This window comes from Augochlora pura, chromosome 8 (genome assembly GCF_028453695.1).
Source record: "Augochlora pura isolate Apur16 chromosome 8, APUR_v2.2.1, whole genome shotgun sequence".
NCBI lineage: Eukaryota > Metazoa > Arthropoda > Insecta > Hymenoptera > Halictidae > Augochlora > Augochlora pura.
In genome coordinates, this window is record NC_135779.1 from 9205797 (window position 1) to 9221054 (window position 15258).

Below are 15258 nucleotides of genomic sequence, written 5' to 3' on the forward strand. Positions count from 1 at the left end.
TAGCAGTCAGTTCCATCTGAAATCAAGTCACCGTATTACTGTAAAAGTTAATTAATATAAAAGAACTGGATGTTAAAACAAATCGTTGCACCTGTATTTCAGTTTAAGTCATTCACAGTTACTACTACGTCGCTCGAGTATCATACGGAAGACATCAAGGAAGAATATCCTCGGGTTTAATGCACCCAGGTCATACCGGAAGCTACGCTCACGCGCAGTCGACACTGTGTGCTATCGCAAGCATGTTCGGATCGTTCCACGAGAGGGTCGTTTTTCTTTCAATTATGTTCGTTCGGTGATTACGGAAAAAGCCGAGGAAAATTCGAGTCAGATTCCAGGGAACCTTCGAGGCCACATCGAACCTCCGGACATATAACTGCTCGTGTAGCATACACCTTCCATCGAGCGTTTTACTATCACGGTTTACAATCGCAGAGATTAACACGTTGACTGCCGTTAACATTTAATTTGTTTATTAGCAAAATTTGATCCACTATTAAGATCCGCGATCTATATGCTATCTTAACATGTTCACAGTCTCATGTCCCAGAAGCGAGTCACGACGGTTTCGAGTTAGTCACACATCATTCAAGATAAATACTACAAGTTAGATTAACCCGAGAGCCGATCTAGCAGTGTAACACAGAACAATGAATTCAAAAGAAGGCAGCTTGTTATCGCTCTTAAAAAGTTATTGTCTCTCCCTACAGATGTCCAGACTGTGAACGTGCTAAGTGGCATGTACAGTCTGACAAAGCGGCTAACGTGTTAAAGAACCAATCCATGTCCAAGAATTCAGGAAACTATGCTAACGAGTAATCAAACTCGACAGTAGAAAGTTCTTTTCGTTCCCCGAAGTATAGAGCTTTGACATGGTTTTGGTTTGGAGTTCATAACTTTCAATGTCCGACTTTAACCGTGATCCTACACTGCTCTGGAGGTGAACATTCTCGGATTCACCGGCGATACGTGATAACTTCGGTCAAGATAAACACTATACCGGTCTCAGGTGTCCCGATTTTTTAACCCATTGACTTACTAACGAAATCGTTTCTAATTCGACACCGCAAACCTTGGGAATTCCCAGAGCGGACATTAAACAGAACATTATGCCAGGATCGTCGAATCTTGCATAATTCCTCACAGGGATGCACAATAGTAATGGGTTACTTTAGTTGTTAAGTCTTGCGATGACGACGAACAATCGTTGTTCTCAGTAACAGAGAGATCACGGTTGCTTGTTTCGCTGACGTGACGCATCGTCTGTCGAACAAAGGTTTCACTTCTCGCTGCGATTTCGGAGCCGCTTCGTCGCGAGTTCAGTGAATTATAGAGACATGAGATCATGCGAATGAAACATTTTTAATAGGTCTGCTCCAAAAGTTTTTACCTCGAGCGTTATAAACTGGTAACTCGTAATTTTTTACTGGACTATCTTCGGATGTATCTCTGAGGGTGAGCTTTTATGAGTTTTCTGTGGCCGCCGTGCAACGTTCAGTAAAGAAAATGCTTCCTAAAATTTCCCGTAAACGAAATTTTGCATAATCATTCAAGTAATTCAAGATCATAAAGACGTCCGCACAGATTCTCAATAATTACAATTTGTTGTAGAAATTATGTACAACTCGCTGATCAAAATAATTAATGCAATATGAAATAGACCAGTGAGAAATGTTTGGCTCATCTTTCAAGATGTACATTGGATGAACTATTTCAATTATTCAGAGCACAACATTTAAGGAAACAAATGAGTTCGCATAAGTATCATTTTCAATGCACGATCGACGGTTGCAAGAACATCTCGCCTTCATCAAGTCGCTCGGGGCGATCGATTACCTTCGCACGGCTCCTTTAGCCCGGGGCCTAGTGGCGTTCGTTTAATTTTTATTCGCATGATCGGCTGCCAACGCATTCAAGTACAAGGAGCCCCCATTAAACCGCACGCATGCTTGATTGGAACAAATGTAGCGAACCTGTACGCTGTTGAATGGTAAAGTACCCTTGAAAGACCCCTTTGGACCACAGCGCTTCAAGTTGACTAGTTTCTGGGACAGGTAGAAATGGTAAGCGCAAGGTCGCTCGAAGGCCACTGCATTTGTTCCACCCACTATACGCTCGCTCAACTCCACACGTACATTATGCGTGCACGCACAGAACCGACGAATGGACGGAGGAGCCGAGACGGCAAAGGATCATTTCGAGGTCGATCCCGGGTAATAGTAGACAACCGCCGGTGCCGGAAGCTGCCAGTGGGCGGCGTGAAGTTCGATCAGTTGTAGGAGGGTCTTCCTGACCGATGGCAAGAGCGTGTCTTCCGCCAGGAACGCGTCTCTCAAACTCCCAAGCAGTTGTTGCAGTTGCGCCGGCAACTCGGTGTCCAAATCCTTGCCGATACACGTCAGGATGAAGAACAGGCAATCCGTCTATTCGAAACAGTAAAGCAGTTGCTTACTTTAAGTTTCTATTGCTCCTTTTTAAGCACAATGACTCGAACTTATTTCAAGTGTAGGCAAAAAAAGAACAATCAGTACTTAAATCTCTGACGAAAAAAGATCAAGATTCCTCGAAACGATTCTTTTACTAATTTTCACAAATTCCTTAAAAAGGATCATCAGCCTAAACCCACCTCTGCCAAGGAATTGACAACGGGAGGCTGCAGACAGTCCTGACAACACTTCCATAGCAATGTGAGAAGAACGCGTCCGGGAGGAACACCCTCCTGTTGTGTCTTCAACTGGAGCTGCCTCCGCTTCAACTGTAATCAGAATTATGCATATGTATGAACACGGATGTATTAATCATTGTCGGGTATCGTGATCGATCACGGGACCAAGAGAACGTAGTGAAACAATGTTTTCTGTAGATCAGATATTATTAGACGCCTGTGTCTGGTACATATTGTATTTGCAAGTGGAACATCCATGTGCGTCCTACCTGACAATACATCTCATTGAGGAACGTCATGAAGGCGGAGTAGCGATGACAATTCGATCCATCATAGAGGATCTTGACACGATCCTGATACCACTGTTGGCACGTATTCAACAAGGACTCCAGAAACGTTTCCTTAGCTTCTTTCTGCATCGATAATTAGATTGAGCTTGAGAACAATGGATAACAATGTAACTAAGAAAAACAATAATGCGTTTTTAACAAATTGTTACTAGTCACTAGAATTTGCAAATATTAAGTACGATAAGTGTTAAAAACGTTTTGCAACCTCTATGATGGTGATACAAATTTTCGCCGCCGGTTCCGCGTACTTCCGGTTTTCCACAACCCTCTCCAAAATATGTCGCACTAGTTCCATTAGCGCTCTTGCGTTCAACAGATTTGGATCTATTGGAATCAGAAATAATCAATAAGTATTTTGTTTAGCTACCGATTTTACTAGAAGTATTGCAAGATAGGGATACGATATTTGTACCATCGATGGCTCTCAGAAGAGTGTCCTGGATTGCTGGAGGGAATTTCCCTAACTCCGAGGCGTCTGAGATGTTTATCGCCTTCGCAGCTAACACATCAGCCGCGTTCAAGCTCTTCGACCGCTTTAAACCATATGTAGACACGAAAGACAACGATTTCGTGAGCCTGCCGGGTTTACTTGGGTTCGGTTTGACCTCGTTCTGATCCATATTGAAATGAACCCTACCGGAACCCTGTAAACCGGTAGAAGTCAACTCTTCCTCATTCGACAAATTTTCATGTTTTTATGTGTTTTAATATTCGGCAGGTGATTCTTATACTAATCTGATTACTTGTTTGATCAAATTTGTATGCAATATTATTTGCACATGATTAAATTCAAATTCCCCGCGGTGTTATTATCAATTATTGGAAGGTAAAACATGTTCTGGGCAGCGTAATGCCTGAAAATTCCCTCCTACATGTATAATGTTTCCACTGGATGCTGAATTGTCAAGCGGGTGTGATTGTTTGAGCGCCGAAACGGTCGCATGATGACTGCCCTGAGCGTGTCGCGATGTTTGATGATGTTGATGGTGCTGCTGTAGAGTGTGTTGTATCTGTTGCTGTTGCTGCGCGTACAAATATCGATGCACGTTGCCGCTCGACTTGCTGTGTTGTAGATAATACGGAGATCGTTCCGAAGCATTCGTCCGAGACCTGCGCCAAGAAATTTCATTAAGAATCAATTACTATAACGCAAGGTGACACGTCTGCTGAAGACTATTTTCTAATCGTTTCCTTGCTCCGCACAGTAGGTTTTAACTATGAAAATGAAAGAATTCATTAAAACGGATCGCTGCCATTTGCTGACATGATCATGCATAGTTCTTCACATCACAATCTGATCCAAATGTTAAATCTATAACGCCCGCATTGCGCAAGATAGTCGACAAGCCTCTTTTCGGAATCAGCTGTGATCTTTTCACTATATTTACGCCGTAAAAAGGATTAACAAGCGGTTTTTAAAAACGATACATCGGAGTACGATCTCGTCCAAGTTTTTACCCGTTGGCAAGCTTTAATTATTTAATCGAGTTTGGAGGATTTCTATATTTCTTAGCTTTCTAGACATTGCCACCGCTGTTCCCAATAGATCGACGGAGCCCCGACCGTCTTCTAAGTAGTTTACACTCACTTAGAAGGATGCGAATCGTTCTGTTTCATAGTGAATTCCTTCGCGTGAACGTTCAATCTTGGATTACTAGCGTTCGCCGTGGCTCCTTCTGTTCTTCCGCCTAGAAAATATTCAACTCTCATTGCTTATGAAATACTGCTTTCCCTATTATATTTATAAATAGCGCAAAATGACTATGATCCAACTACAAACCTGGAGGTCGATAAATCACCAAGGAAGGCTTGTTTTTCAAGGGTGTTACGTTGTTGTTGTTATTATTATTATTGTTACTGTTTCCTTTCTGCGAAACCGCATCCCTCATCTAGAATAATAATTGAAAAATCGCATTTTTATACACGATATAAGCAATAATATAAACAATAACCAACGAACTTCTTATCAATAACAATTGAATGCCTCTCAATCAATTACCCCAATCCTCCATGCGATCTTCCAAATAAGATCAAATCTACCGCTAACAATTAGAACTCCAATCAGAGCGAAATTTACAGAAATGATCCTCTACAAGTCAATACACACGAAAGGTGTACAAACACAAAAAGTAGTTCTTCCACTGATCAACCATCACCATCTCCCTTGGGGTCTTCCCACGAAGCCCAATAAGAACTTAAATAAACCACAATAGACCAAACAATCATGTGTGTTTTGTTGAACTAAGGACACCGAAATAGGCGACTTTTGTACGCTTTTTCGAACGAAAGTAACAAAGATATCATAGATTTTAAATTTTGTGTAACCAATTTTTATTCGAATGTAAATGAAATTGTTAACGAAGGCAACAAGATTTGCAAAACATCTTAATAAATAGAAAAAGAGTATAAAGATTCCTTAGAAAGATAAATATACCAATCCTTTCTATGTCGTCAATTTGATAAATGTTCCTGTGATATTTTCATCTATAATTCTAAAAAAGGAATCCTATCACTTGGTACCGCCAAATTAGAAGACTTGTGTCATCCATAAGCTACCATAACAGTCGACGGGAGGCCACGAGATGAAAATGAATATGATCACGTTTGAAAACGTGAACGTGAACGTATGAAAACGTTCTAGTGAATGCGAATATTCTTTGAAAACGTTCTAGCAAAGCCAGGGAAAGAGTTTGCAAAATCCGCTCGTGGAGAACGTGTGCAACAAAGGAAGCGGTGATCGAGGGGTCGCCGTGGCGGAAAGACGCAGTACCGAGCGAACTGGTGGGACTCACATTGAAGATCGTGTGAAAATCATCGTTTCCAAGGGCGTCGAGATAGCGTTGGATGGAAATCCTCTGTCCGTGAGGGTGTCAGTAGCGGCACGAACGCCGAGGTGGCCGGTAGAAACAAGCTAGCCCGGTCGGTGAACACGTGCCACACGGAAAATCTCGCGGGATCCGCGTTTTCTTATCGAATTTTCTTCCAGCTTTTTCCGCGTTGTGGCTCGGCCGCGCGTTACAGCCGACTCCGATGACTGTCGACTAATAATAGACGGGCACGGCCACGAGCGAGAGCTAGTTGAGCGAACGAGCGAGCGAGCGAAACGAACGCGAATATACAGGCTCCACGATACCAGCTTACATACGTATTAATGTGCGCTGCATCGCGCCTAACAGTGGACTCAAAATATCCGACGGGAGTCATCCTCGGCCTGTCGTCGAACACACAAGCTCTCAGGGTGGATCCGAAAATTGTTCGACGGGCGCGTTACGTCTCCCTCCGTGCTCGTTTTTGTTCGACTCGGTCCGAGAAGAGTTAGGACTTTCTAGTAACGACCTTTTGGGGAGCCAGCGCAGCTCCGCGCAGCCTAAACCTGAAACATTTCTATCGTTTCTTAATTGAACGACGACTTTATACAGAAAGAAGGTCATTAATCCCTTAAATATTCGACTATGCATTACAACTGGACTACGGATTTTATGCATTTACACTATTTCTGATTTCGTTCTTCGAAAAAGAGAATATTCATAAAATTCCACAGACCATCATTTGTATAACAGAATTCTTTAATTTTCATCAATGTTTATTCTCTAATTCGAATACCATTTCCTACTTGCAAAAAGAATTTTTCAAAAATACTAGCACTGCCTTTCGAACCAGTTTTCCTGTTAATTAGTCAATTCAGATTTGTTTAGAATTAAAATGGATATTCTTGATCAGGCAAAGGCGAATGGAGAACAACAAACTAATCGTCAATCTGCCTACGGTTGTGAGAACTTTCTATTTTTCTTATTCAATCCTTTTAATTAATTACTATTCTATAATACAATAAAAATATTGTTACTGTTTATAAATATTTGGATCGAAAAAAGATCTACCATCAGTGCACGCGAAAGATGTAGTTAGTTTTGGCTCCGTTTCCGCTTCCGTTTACACCCCAAATATCTATGACTAACGCTGTATACGACCATGTGTACAGCCTTTGGGTATACACTCGTCCATCCTTCGTTATACATTACCAAAGCATTTCCATTAAGTTCACATTTCAGATAATTATCTCACCTTCGTCGTTTCTTCGTTGGTGTGCGAGAGGCGCGCCACGCGTACCATCTTGGACAATTATACGTTTAAACGTGTCGTTGGAATCCGTTAAAGAGACCGACGAACCTCTGCACCAGTCGCACCACCTAGATTACACTGCGCGCTCTAATAAATGCACAGATCATTATTACTAGTTAAATCGCAACACGATTTCGTGTTCGAATAGATACCGGGGCGGAATAACTTTAACGATATGTTCAAACAGCTATTTGAATTCACACTCATCGCGCGATTTCATATTCAACCCGTTTCGACTTTCACTTTTTCAACATAGGTTCGCGGAACAATAACTGCGAACGGTTTACGATGATCGCAGATAATTTTTACTAACCTACGTTCCGATGCATTCCCGATCACTGGGCAGTTCGTTGAGATTCGCAAGTTTGGAAATTCGTTGCAAATTTTTCGAAGTCGTTCGTTCGGTTGCAATTTCGATTAACCGGCGTCAAAGACCGGAAGTCGGCTGCGGCACTGACGTCGTTCTCGATACTGGCACTTTGTCAACCGATTCGAGTCTACCGCGTACCTGTATTCAAATTATCACGATGAATCATCGCGCCGTTTGTTGACGGCCATGCCCACGCCCAAGCTAGACATCATCTTAAAATTTGCTTACACATCTACGATGCAAAACCTTTAATGCATAAGAAATAAGTAGTTGTAATCGAATAATCCATAACACGTTGATTAAAAACGTTTAAATGAGCCGTGAATAAGATTCTGCATTGAAACTACTGAAGCGATTCGTGTTTAGGTCCGTTGAGTAGTTGAATATTAGAATTCCCAACATTTATTCATACTATACAAAGCTACCTAAATTACCTGACCTAGACCTTTTCTAATAGCGAGGCCAAATATAGGCCCCACCTAACCCTGATACAAATCTACAATCCCAACAGTTAACAGTGGATCAATTGAAAATTGGTGGCTCTTCTATTCAACGCAATGCTAAGGCAAATTAAACTTAATGAAGAGAAAGCTCTCGCTGAGAAACATCTGACTTGACTATCGCCAACAGGAAAATTTGTACTCGCCATTCAAAATGAAATTATACTTTTTGATCGATATACGTCTACCAGTCGACATTACCTGAGAAGTACTGTAACCGCTCGGGAATAAAATTTCTTGTAACTACATTAGAGGCAAATTCAAACAAGATCAACACTCCAAAAAGTTACAGCCCGACTCCGTTCCTAACGGTCAAAATTCCGGCCACTTCGATTATCGAAACCGTCAACATTTTATCGATAAACACTTCGCGACAGAACTTCGATCGACCCTCGAGAACGACATCGACGCGAATACTCGATGGCATAGTTGTGGCGCATACACCTTCGCGATCTTATTTCGTTTTCATGTATTACGCCTTCAAACAAGTATGCCACAAACAGAAAGATCTACAACATTGCAAATTGTAATAGTTCACCATCCACTCTCAAACGCGGAGCTCTGTCGAGCGGTGATGATCGAGCCGGATCATCTGCAATCCGCTCAACCATCCATGAATCCTCTACCACGCAGTCCCACCCACGCGAATGACGTTGTTTCTCCATTCTCGTTACATGCACGTGCATGCAATATGTCATTACTATGGCACGCCATGCGAGCCATTTAACCCTTTCATCGATAGCATTGAGGTTGTTGTAACCTGCTTATACAAAGTCCTCATGGAGAGCAACATCGATCTAATACATCAATCATTCACCTCCCATAACATGTTGCCTTATTATATTCTATTCTTTAAAATACAACATCTGGGAATCCTCGTAATCATAATAGCTGTCTATTTGATGTTTACGCTACAAGTTTGAGACTCAGCAGGTGGATGAGCAGCTGTTACGCTGATCAACGTAGTTACGACTAAAATGGCGGGCGTGAGTAAATTGTTTGAATAAAGTTAAAGCAACCATGCAAACGAATAAAGTTCAATTCAAACGATATATGGAGAGCAAGAATGAAACAATAATATCATATATGTCACAAATCATTTTATTTATTTGTAAATATGATTTAGAGGATTACAAACCATGGTAGCAATAAGTCAATTGATGAATCTATATTTCTTTTAATTGGAAGCATTAAACCATTTATCACTTCATCTGGCCAATGGCTAGTATTGTTTATACATCATTTCGATGATACTCTTTTCTTTTTTTCTTTAAGCACTTAACTAACATATTCTTGTGCCATGGGTAACCATAAACGCTTCTTCTCGGAATATTACACCATCGAAAAGAAAAACGCGTGGAAAAATAAAACTTAATTTCTGCTAAATTCGTTCCGTACGCATTCGAACGCTACAAGAGAACGTAATATACATGTAGATCTAAATATATAGAGCACTACGTGCTATTCTCGTAATTGTTTCATCTTTTTTCATTTCATTTTTTTTCTTTTACGTATAAAAATGAATCTGACAGTATTCAGGCCGTTTAGAATCTGATCAAATCAATGAGTATCAGCACCAAAGGTCAGTGGCAAGCAGCACGTTAGCAGAATCTACCTACAAAGTATCCGATTTCACTCAACAACCAAATTTTCATCACTAAATCTCATAACATGTTCCAAAATAGTACTCGAACTTGTATAATGTTTTCTCGGTTATTAAAAAACACAAAAATCATAAGACGTAGATTAAATAGATATGGTAGTACATTACCATGTCGTTACAAACGTGACTGTTATTTTCAATGCACTACAAGTAAATCCTAATTTACTATAAACTTGTTACAATAATGTAACCAAAACAATAAATATTAATATAGCAAGTTCTGAATACATTTTACAAGTGAAATGTTCTTGTATGTTACATATAATCGACCCAACTCTGTAGACAGATTCTTGTTTCAACATTGAAAATACATTGTCCCTTCGATACATACAGAAAAGAATTATTTGTAAATTATCATTTTTGAAAACATACTTCATTTACAATATTGTTTTCTCCATAAGAACTTAGCTTGTTACTTTATAAACCAGTTAATATTGCTCTCGAACTACTCTGTTCTGTAACTGTTTAAGACATAATTGTTCACTTCAATTTTAAAGAAATTCTTTGCTAAAAAGAGCAAGTTTTTATCAAGAAAACAATACGGATCATTGAATAGTGTATAATCGTGTGCGTACACTAGTTCTGTTCAAAAGTACGGGATTGCAAACCGCATGAAATAAAAATAGACATCCTTAGTATCCCGAGGAATTAAAGCAAAACGATACAATCCAAAACAGCATGACAAATCATTTTTTTATAGAGAAATTGGCTAGTTAATTAAAAATAAAATTATAATCACAGACTTTCGAACACAGTGTGTACTGCACCCATTTGTTTTACTTGTGCACAGTCATAATGCGATTTATCAAATTTATAACAAGATAGAACAAAGAAGGAAATAATTCTCGGTGGTCGGTGGTCAACCGCAAAGAGAAACTTATTTATTGGATCGAATATTTCGACCATGATATTTTCGCTGTATATAGTTAAAATTGTAATATGTCGGCTAATATGGCCTGTGAACACTTGGGTAGTTTAAAGTTTCTTTTTTGTTTCGGTGAGCGGTGAACAATCACTCTGAACGCTTACTCTTTACACTATTTTATCTTTGACTATTTATCGTATGTGTACGTCAAATCAATATATATATATGTATATGTATATAAATATATATACATATATACATATATATGTGTGTGTGTTAGTGTTTAATAATGTACAAATATATGTAACGAATAGATATTATTTAAATAAATTGCGATAGTATGATGACACACTGAACAACATGTGAACACGAGTGTTAAATATGAACTATACCCTCGTCTCGTCGCAGAGTCAACGTTTCGCAGTAACATTGTTACCATGGTAACTAGTTTTCACACTAAATATTTTTTCTGTTAATTACACAAAATCACAACAAAGCTGTTTTTCTTATATTCTTCTTTTTCTTTAAGGCGTGAACGGTTAAATAAAGGTAGTTTTTTTTGTTCACATACGTATGGATAAACAAGGCTTCTACAAAAAAATATTTGTATGCTTGAAGATCAAAGCATGCTGCATTTTTAACTCACGCTTCGTAGGAACTTTCAATTGTACAAATGCAATTCCATTGCAGTATTACATAAACACTGTCTATGACTATCCACGTAGACACGTTATTGTATTCATATTATTGCCATGGAAACGTTATTACTGCTGACAATAGAATTTCTTGTTTTTCTTCTTCTCTCTTTTTTTCGAATGAACGACCAGATATGGAATTTTGAGCGGCGGAGCGGTAGTGGCAGCTGTGAATCTTGTTATTAAGTCTATTTGTCTTTTGTCCATTTTCAATGAATCACATTTAAGCAATCACATACACCGCGATTAAATTACATTTGCCGTGTACAGGTTTTTTTCGTTCTTTTCTTTGCTTTTTTCCCTCTCAATATACAAGTGTTACAAGATGGTTGAATTTCAAATTTGTCTTAACAGTGGTAATTTTTCAAGTGTCTAAAAGTGCTGGAATTTTTCAGTCTGTCGCACTTAGCATGAATGACGCTTGTGTATCTATACATGAACATCCAACCAACCTACGGATCAATATTTACAAAAAACAATAGATCATTACACGTATTAACAGGACAATGAAACGTGTGCAGTACTTCGACTATGCGAATAAATGGATCCCGTTAGAACGTTCAGCACATCGTAACTAACGACAAATAAGTAAATAAAATCATTCTTTCCTGGTTAATTATCTTCTGAACTTTTCTGTTACAGATATGTATATAAATAAATACATATATCTACAAATATACATATTTATGCATATACATACATTTTTACGTTTTCTACCAAATAACTGCTGCGTCGCTGTTCTTAAAGCATAATCTTAATTAGTACCTTTGTTATAATTAAATTTGATTAAAAAAAAATTAGCTAAATTTTAACTGCTGAATATCCAACGAAGTACCGGATATTGGACCTATCCTTTTGCTACTCCATCTATATTTTTATAAAATCCCTCCCTGAGACACAAGGATTTGGTCATGGATATCCAGCAGTTAGGCCCCAATGCTAAGCATTTTCCACTATAGTACAAGTGGCAGTTAGCCTATCTCAATCATTTCTGTATCCTCCATATTGCCGTGTCCAACACCATTATGTCTATAAATCAACAGGATCGTTATCATTTCACGTACAAAGGTAAACGTATTAACACATTAACCTATACGTAAAGCGTAATCATATAATACCAAACAAAAAGTTACCTACCTATGAGTTTGTACGTGTGTGTTATGTAAATGAAAGTGCGTCGTTCGCGGAGAAAATCCGCGCATATTACCTCTACGTGGACTTCTAGCATTTATTACTCGCGGCTGCGAATACATATCCTCCAGTATACTAGGTGCTACGTATGTAAATCCCTGAAAGCGATTTAATTTTTGTAATGATTTATGAAATAAATTTTCCATGATCACTTGTTGGCAAGATAAGAACAAAAAAAATAAAAATACGCACTTGGAATACTCTGTTAGCTGATTCACTTAATGTGTATTCTGCCGGAGAGTCTATTGGCGCGGAAGTTGTGAACTTTTTATCAAATTGTGACACATCATCCTCACTCGCTAATTTTGGTCTAAAAGGTGGTTCCAATTTTCGGGAAATGACGTCGTGCCAACTGATATGCCTAAAAAACTGATGATTTTTTATTTGCTCGGCGTCTGATGAACCAGATCCCAATCTCTGAGCAACTTGTCTCTACAAAAGTTACACACAAGATAAGATTTTTATTCGATAAATGATTAAATAATAAGTTTGAAAAATCAACCTTCAGTAGCTTCCGAATTAAATCTCTAGAATCTGGGGTTAGGTACTGTGGAAGAACCAATTTTCCACGTAGAATTTTCTCAATAGTTTTCTTTCTATTGTCAGACGTAAATGGTGGCTAAAAATACAAAAAGCTTTTGATATAATTGCAACAAGTAAAAATATGTAAGAAAATATACATATAATAGTTTATAATCTAATTTATGTATGTGTGTGTGTGCGAGCGCGCGCGTGTGTAATTTGGAATACTTACTGAACCTGTGAGCATATCATACATCAAAGTTCCAAGACTCCACCAATCTACTGCTTTTCCATGACCACTTCTTGTTAAGATTTCTGGAGCCCTTTAATTTTTTATACATAGTCGCTAGTTTATTACACAGTTATGACTATAACTTAGTTAAATAAAGTATGCTTACATATATTCTATGGTACCACAAAATGTATGTGTAACAGTATCATCTTGTATATGTTCCTTACATAAACCAAAATCAGTTAACTTTATATGTCCCTCAGCATCCAATAAAATATTTTCTGGCTTTAAATCTCTAAAAATTTGTTAATTAAGGATTAAGGATTTAATCAAGAACAAAACTAAATTTGTATGCAGTATATAAATACCTATAAATTATTCCTTGCAAATGTAGATGTTGTAGAGCCAATATTATTTCAGATAAGTAGAAACTGTACAAATAAAATGTATATTGATTTTCTATAGTAGTTTTGAACATAAAATAAAAATCATAATTATACGAAGAATTCTATTTTAGTTTCACCTACCAAGCAGTTTCTTCAAGAAAAATGCCTTCATCATTTAAATGTCGAAACAATTCACCACCACACATATATTCCAAGATCAAATATAATTTTCCACCAGTTTGAAAAGCATACATAAGGTCTACGATGAAAGGATGCTGCCAAATATAATTATACAAACATTTGAGTGCATTTTTTTATTACTTACTACTTTTACTTTATATTTGAAAATTAAAATAATATGAATAATCAGACGGCTAAACACCACACATTTCGTCTGATTAATGAACAATATTATGAATTTTAAATTTACCTTTACAGCTTCCAGGATATTTCTTTCAGCCTTGGTATGTGCAGTATCTTTCTGGTTCCTTATAATTGAAGCCTTATGTAAAACCTACATTAGAAAATATGTTCATCTATGATAATTCACAAAAACCGTGAAATCATACAATAAAAATCAGAATGTATGTTAAATTATATGGTTAATCATTTTATTTTCAATCACACAATAACAATATATAAAATCCAACAGTGATAATGTCAAAAAATGTTCGAATATTAAGAATGACAGAAAGAGAGAACTGCACATGGTCACAATGTCAAATGACTGTACTTTACATTTAATATATCCATTTTATTTATTGAAAACCGCAAGAAAATAGGTAATCAATAACGCTGCATACTTGAACTAGTAGTCAATAAAAAATTACTATTGCTCTCAATAATGTGCAATGAGACAAAGAGAGACAAAGAAATTATATAATTCCGATCAAAACATGAAAATGACATTTTCGGAGGGATAATAATAACCAGCTAAAATATTGTATCAGGTCTAGTAACGATCAATGAAGAATCAATCAAGTATAGGAGAAAAAGATAAAGAAATCGTCATATCTGGCCTACCTTCATCGCGAAGATCGTGCCACTGTCATTACCCGTTACTTTACGCACTTGAAAGACCTTGCCATAACCACCCTTCCCGATAACTTTGCACAATTCGAAATCTTCAGGACCAGCCCTTTCCCTGCCGCGATTGACATTCTGTTCGGATATGGGTACTTTCTCGACGCCTTCAGATCTAGTAAATGGAAAATTGTCATTACCTCAAAGCTCAACACGGGCGGCCACCAGTACGCCAACACGGAAAAGGCTTACTCACTCGGTGATTTCGTTCATGTTTGGGTTCGCGTCATACTCTTCCTACGTGAAAAAGGAGAAAACGGAGAACGAACGTTAGGGAACGAACAAGAAACAGACAAAAGAAAACGATAAAGCATGTGAGAGAAAGAGAGAGAAAGAGTGGTGTGGTAATATCGCGTACAGATGGTGAATTACCTCGCCGATCTCGATAACATCGTCGTCGGACTCGTCCCTATTTACCGTGTCCGCATCGTGCAACTCGATATCGAAAACCGCGGCCATTCTACGCGCAGTTTGTTTCGAACCGAGTATTTAGATCTCACGACCAACTCGAAACCGAGCGATTTCTTTTTAAATGATTGATCACGACAATATTGTTGCACGGTCAAAACCTTGAATTACTGCGAACAAGCTGCCCCGTCCCAGGGCATACCAAACAC

General features: G+C 38.2%; 2 protein-coding genes across 4 annotated transcripts; both read right to left on the reverse strand.

Moving 5' to 3' along the window:
* Window positions 1–70: 70 nt before the first annotated feature.
* On the reverse strand, window positions 71–8591 carry LOC144474002 (uncharacterized). Of its 3 annotated transcripts, none has more exons than XM_078188406.1 (11): window positions 8206–8591; window positions 7448–7642; window positions 7078–7212; window positions 4796–4904; window positions 4604–4703; window positions 3888–4125; window positions 3428–3659; window positions 3221–3339; window positions 2935–3078; window positions 2627–2755; window positions 71–2423 (listed from the first exon to the last, which is right to left on the reverse strand). In XM_078188406.1, the coding sequence occupies exons 3-11, from the start codon at window positions 7123–7125 to the stop codon at window positions 2193–2195; spliced, it is 1350 nt and encodes a 449-aa protein (XP_078044532.1). In that variant the 5' UTR covers window positions 7126–7212; window positions 7448–7642; window positions 8206–8591; the 3' UTR covers window positions 71–2192. The 3 variants fall into 3 exon arrangements, with proteins under 3 accessions (XP_078044532.1, XP_078044531.1, XP_078044533.1); XM_078188405.1 differs by having other exon boundaries at window positions 7078–7221; window positions 8206–8590; XM_078188407.1 differs by lacking the exons at window positions 7078–7212; window positions 7448–7642; window positions 8206–8591 and adding an exon at window positions 5808–6063.
* Window positions 8592–9091: 500 nt separating this feature from the next.
* LOC144474001 (ribosomal protein S6 kinase beta-1) lies at window positions 9092–15253 on the reverse strand. The gene is made up of 12 exons (XM_078188404.1): window positions 15014–15253; window positions 14838–14878; window positions 14582–14756; window positions 13989–14072; window positions 13700–13833; window positions 13541–13603; window positions 13339–13467; window positions 13173–13263; window positions 12921–13037; window positions 12611–12850; window positions 12365–12516; window positions 9092–12256 (listed from the first exon to the last, which is right to left on the reverse strand). The coding sequence occupies exons 1-12, from the start codon at window positions 15098–15100 to the stop codon at window positions 12199–12201; spliced, it is 1371 nt and encodes a 456-aa protein (XP_078044530.1). The 5' UTR covers window positions 15101–15253; the 3' UTR covers window positions 9092–12198.
* Between the last annotated feature and the right edge of the window lie 5 nt (window positions 15254–15258).

Bases quoted from the DNA above. Each gene is read 5' to 3' on its own strand.
- LOC144474002 (XM_078188406.1), bottom strand. From the start codon at position 7,125: ATGGTACGCGTGGCGCGCCTCTCGCACACCAACGAAGAAACGACGAAG. The intron at 4,126-4,603 runs GTGAGTGTAAAC...TTCTTGGCGCAG, and splicing joins AACGATTCGCATCCTTCTAA to GTCTCGGACGAATGCTTCGG. The intron at 3,340-3,427 runs GTACAAATATCG...TGATTCCAATAG, and splicing joins TCTTCTGAGAGCCATCGATG to ATCCAAATCTGTTGAACGCA.
- LOC144474001 (XM_078188404.1), bottom strand. From the start codon at position 15,100: ATGGCCGCGGTTTTCGATATCGAGTTGCACGATGCGGACACGGTAAAT. The intron at 13,468-13,540 runs GTATTTATATAC...ACAAATTTTTAG, and splicing joins TTGCAAGGAATAATTTATAG to AGATTTAAAGCCAGAAAATA. The intron at 12,851-12,920 runs GTTGATTTTTCA...TAACTTTTGTAG, and splicing joins TAATTCGGAAGCTACTGAAG to AGACAAGTTGCTCAGAGATT.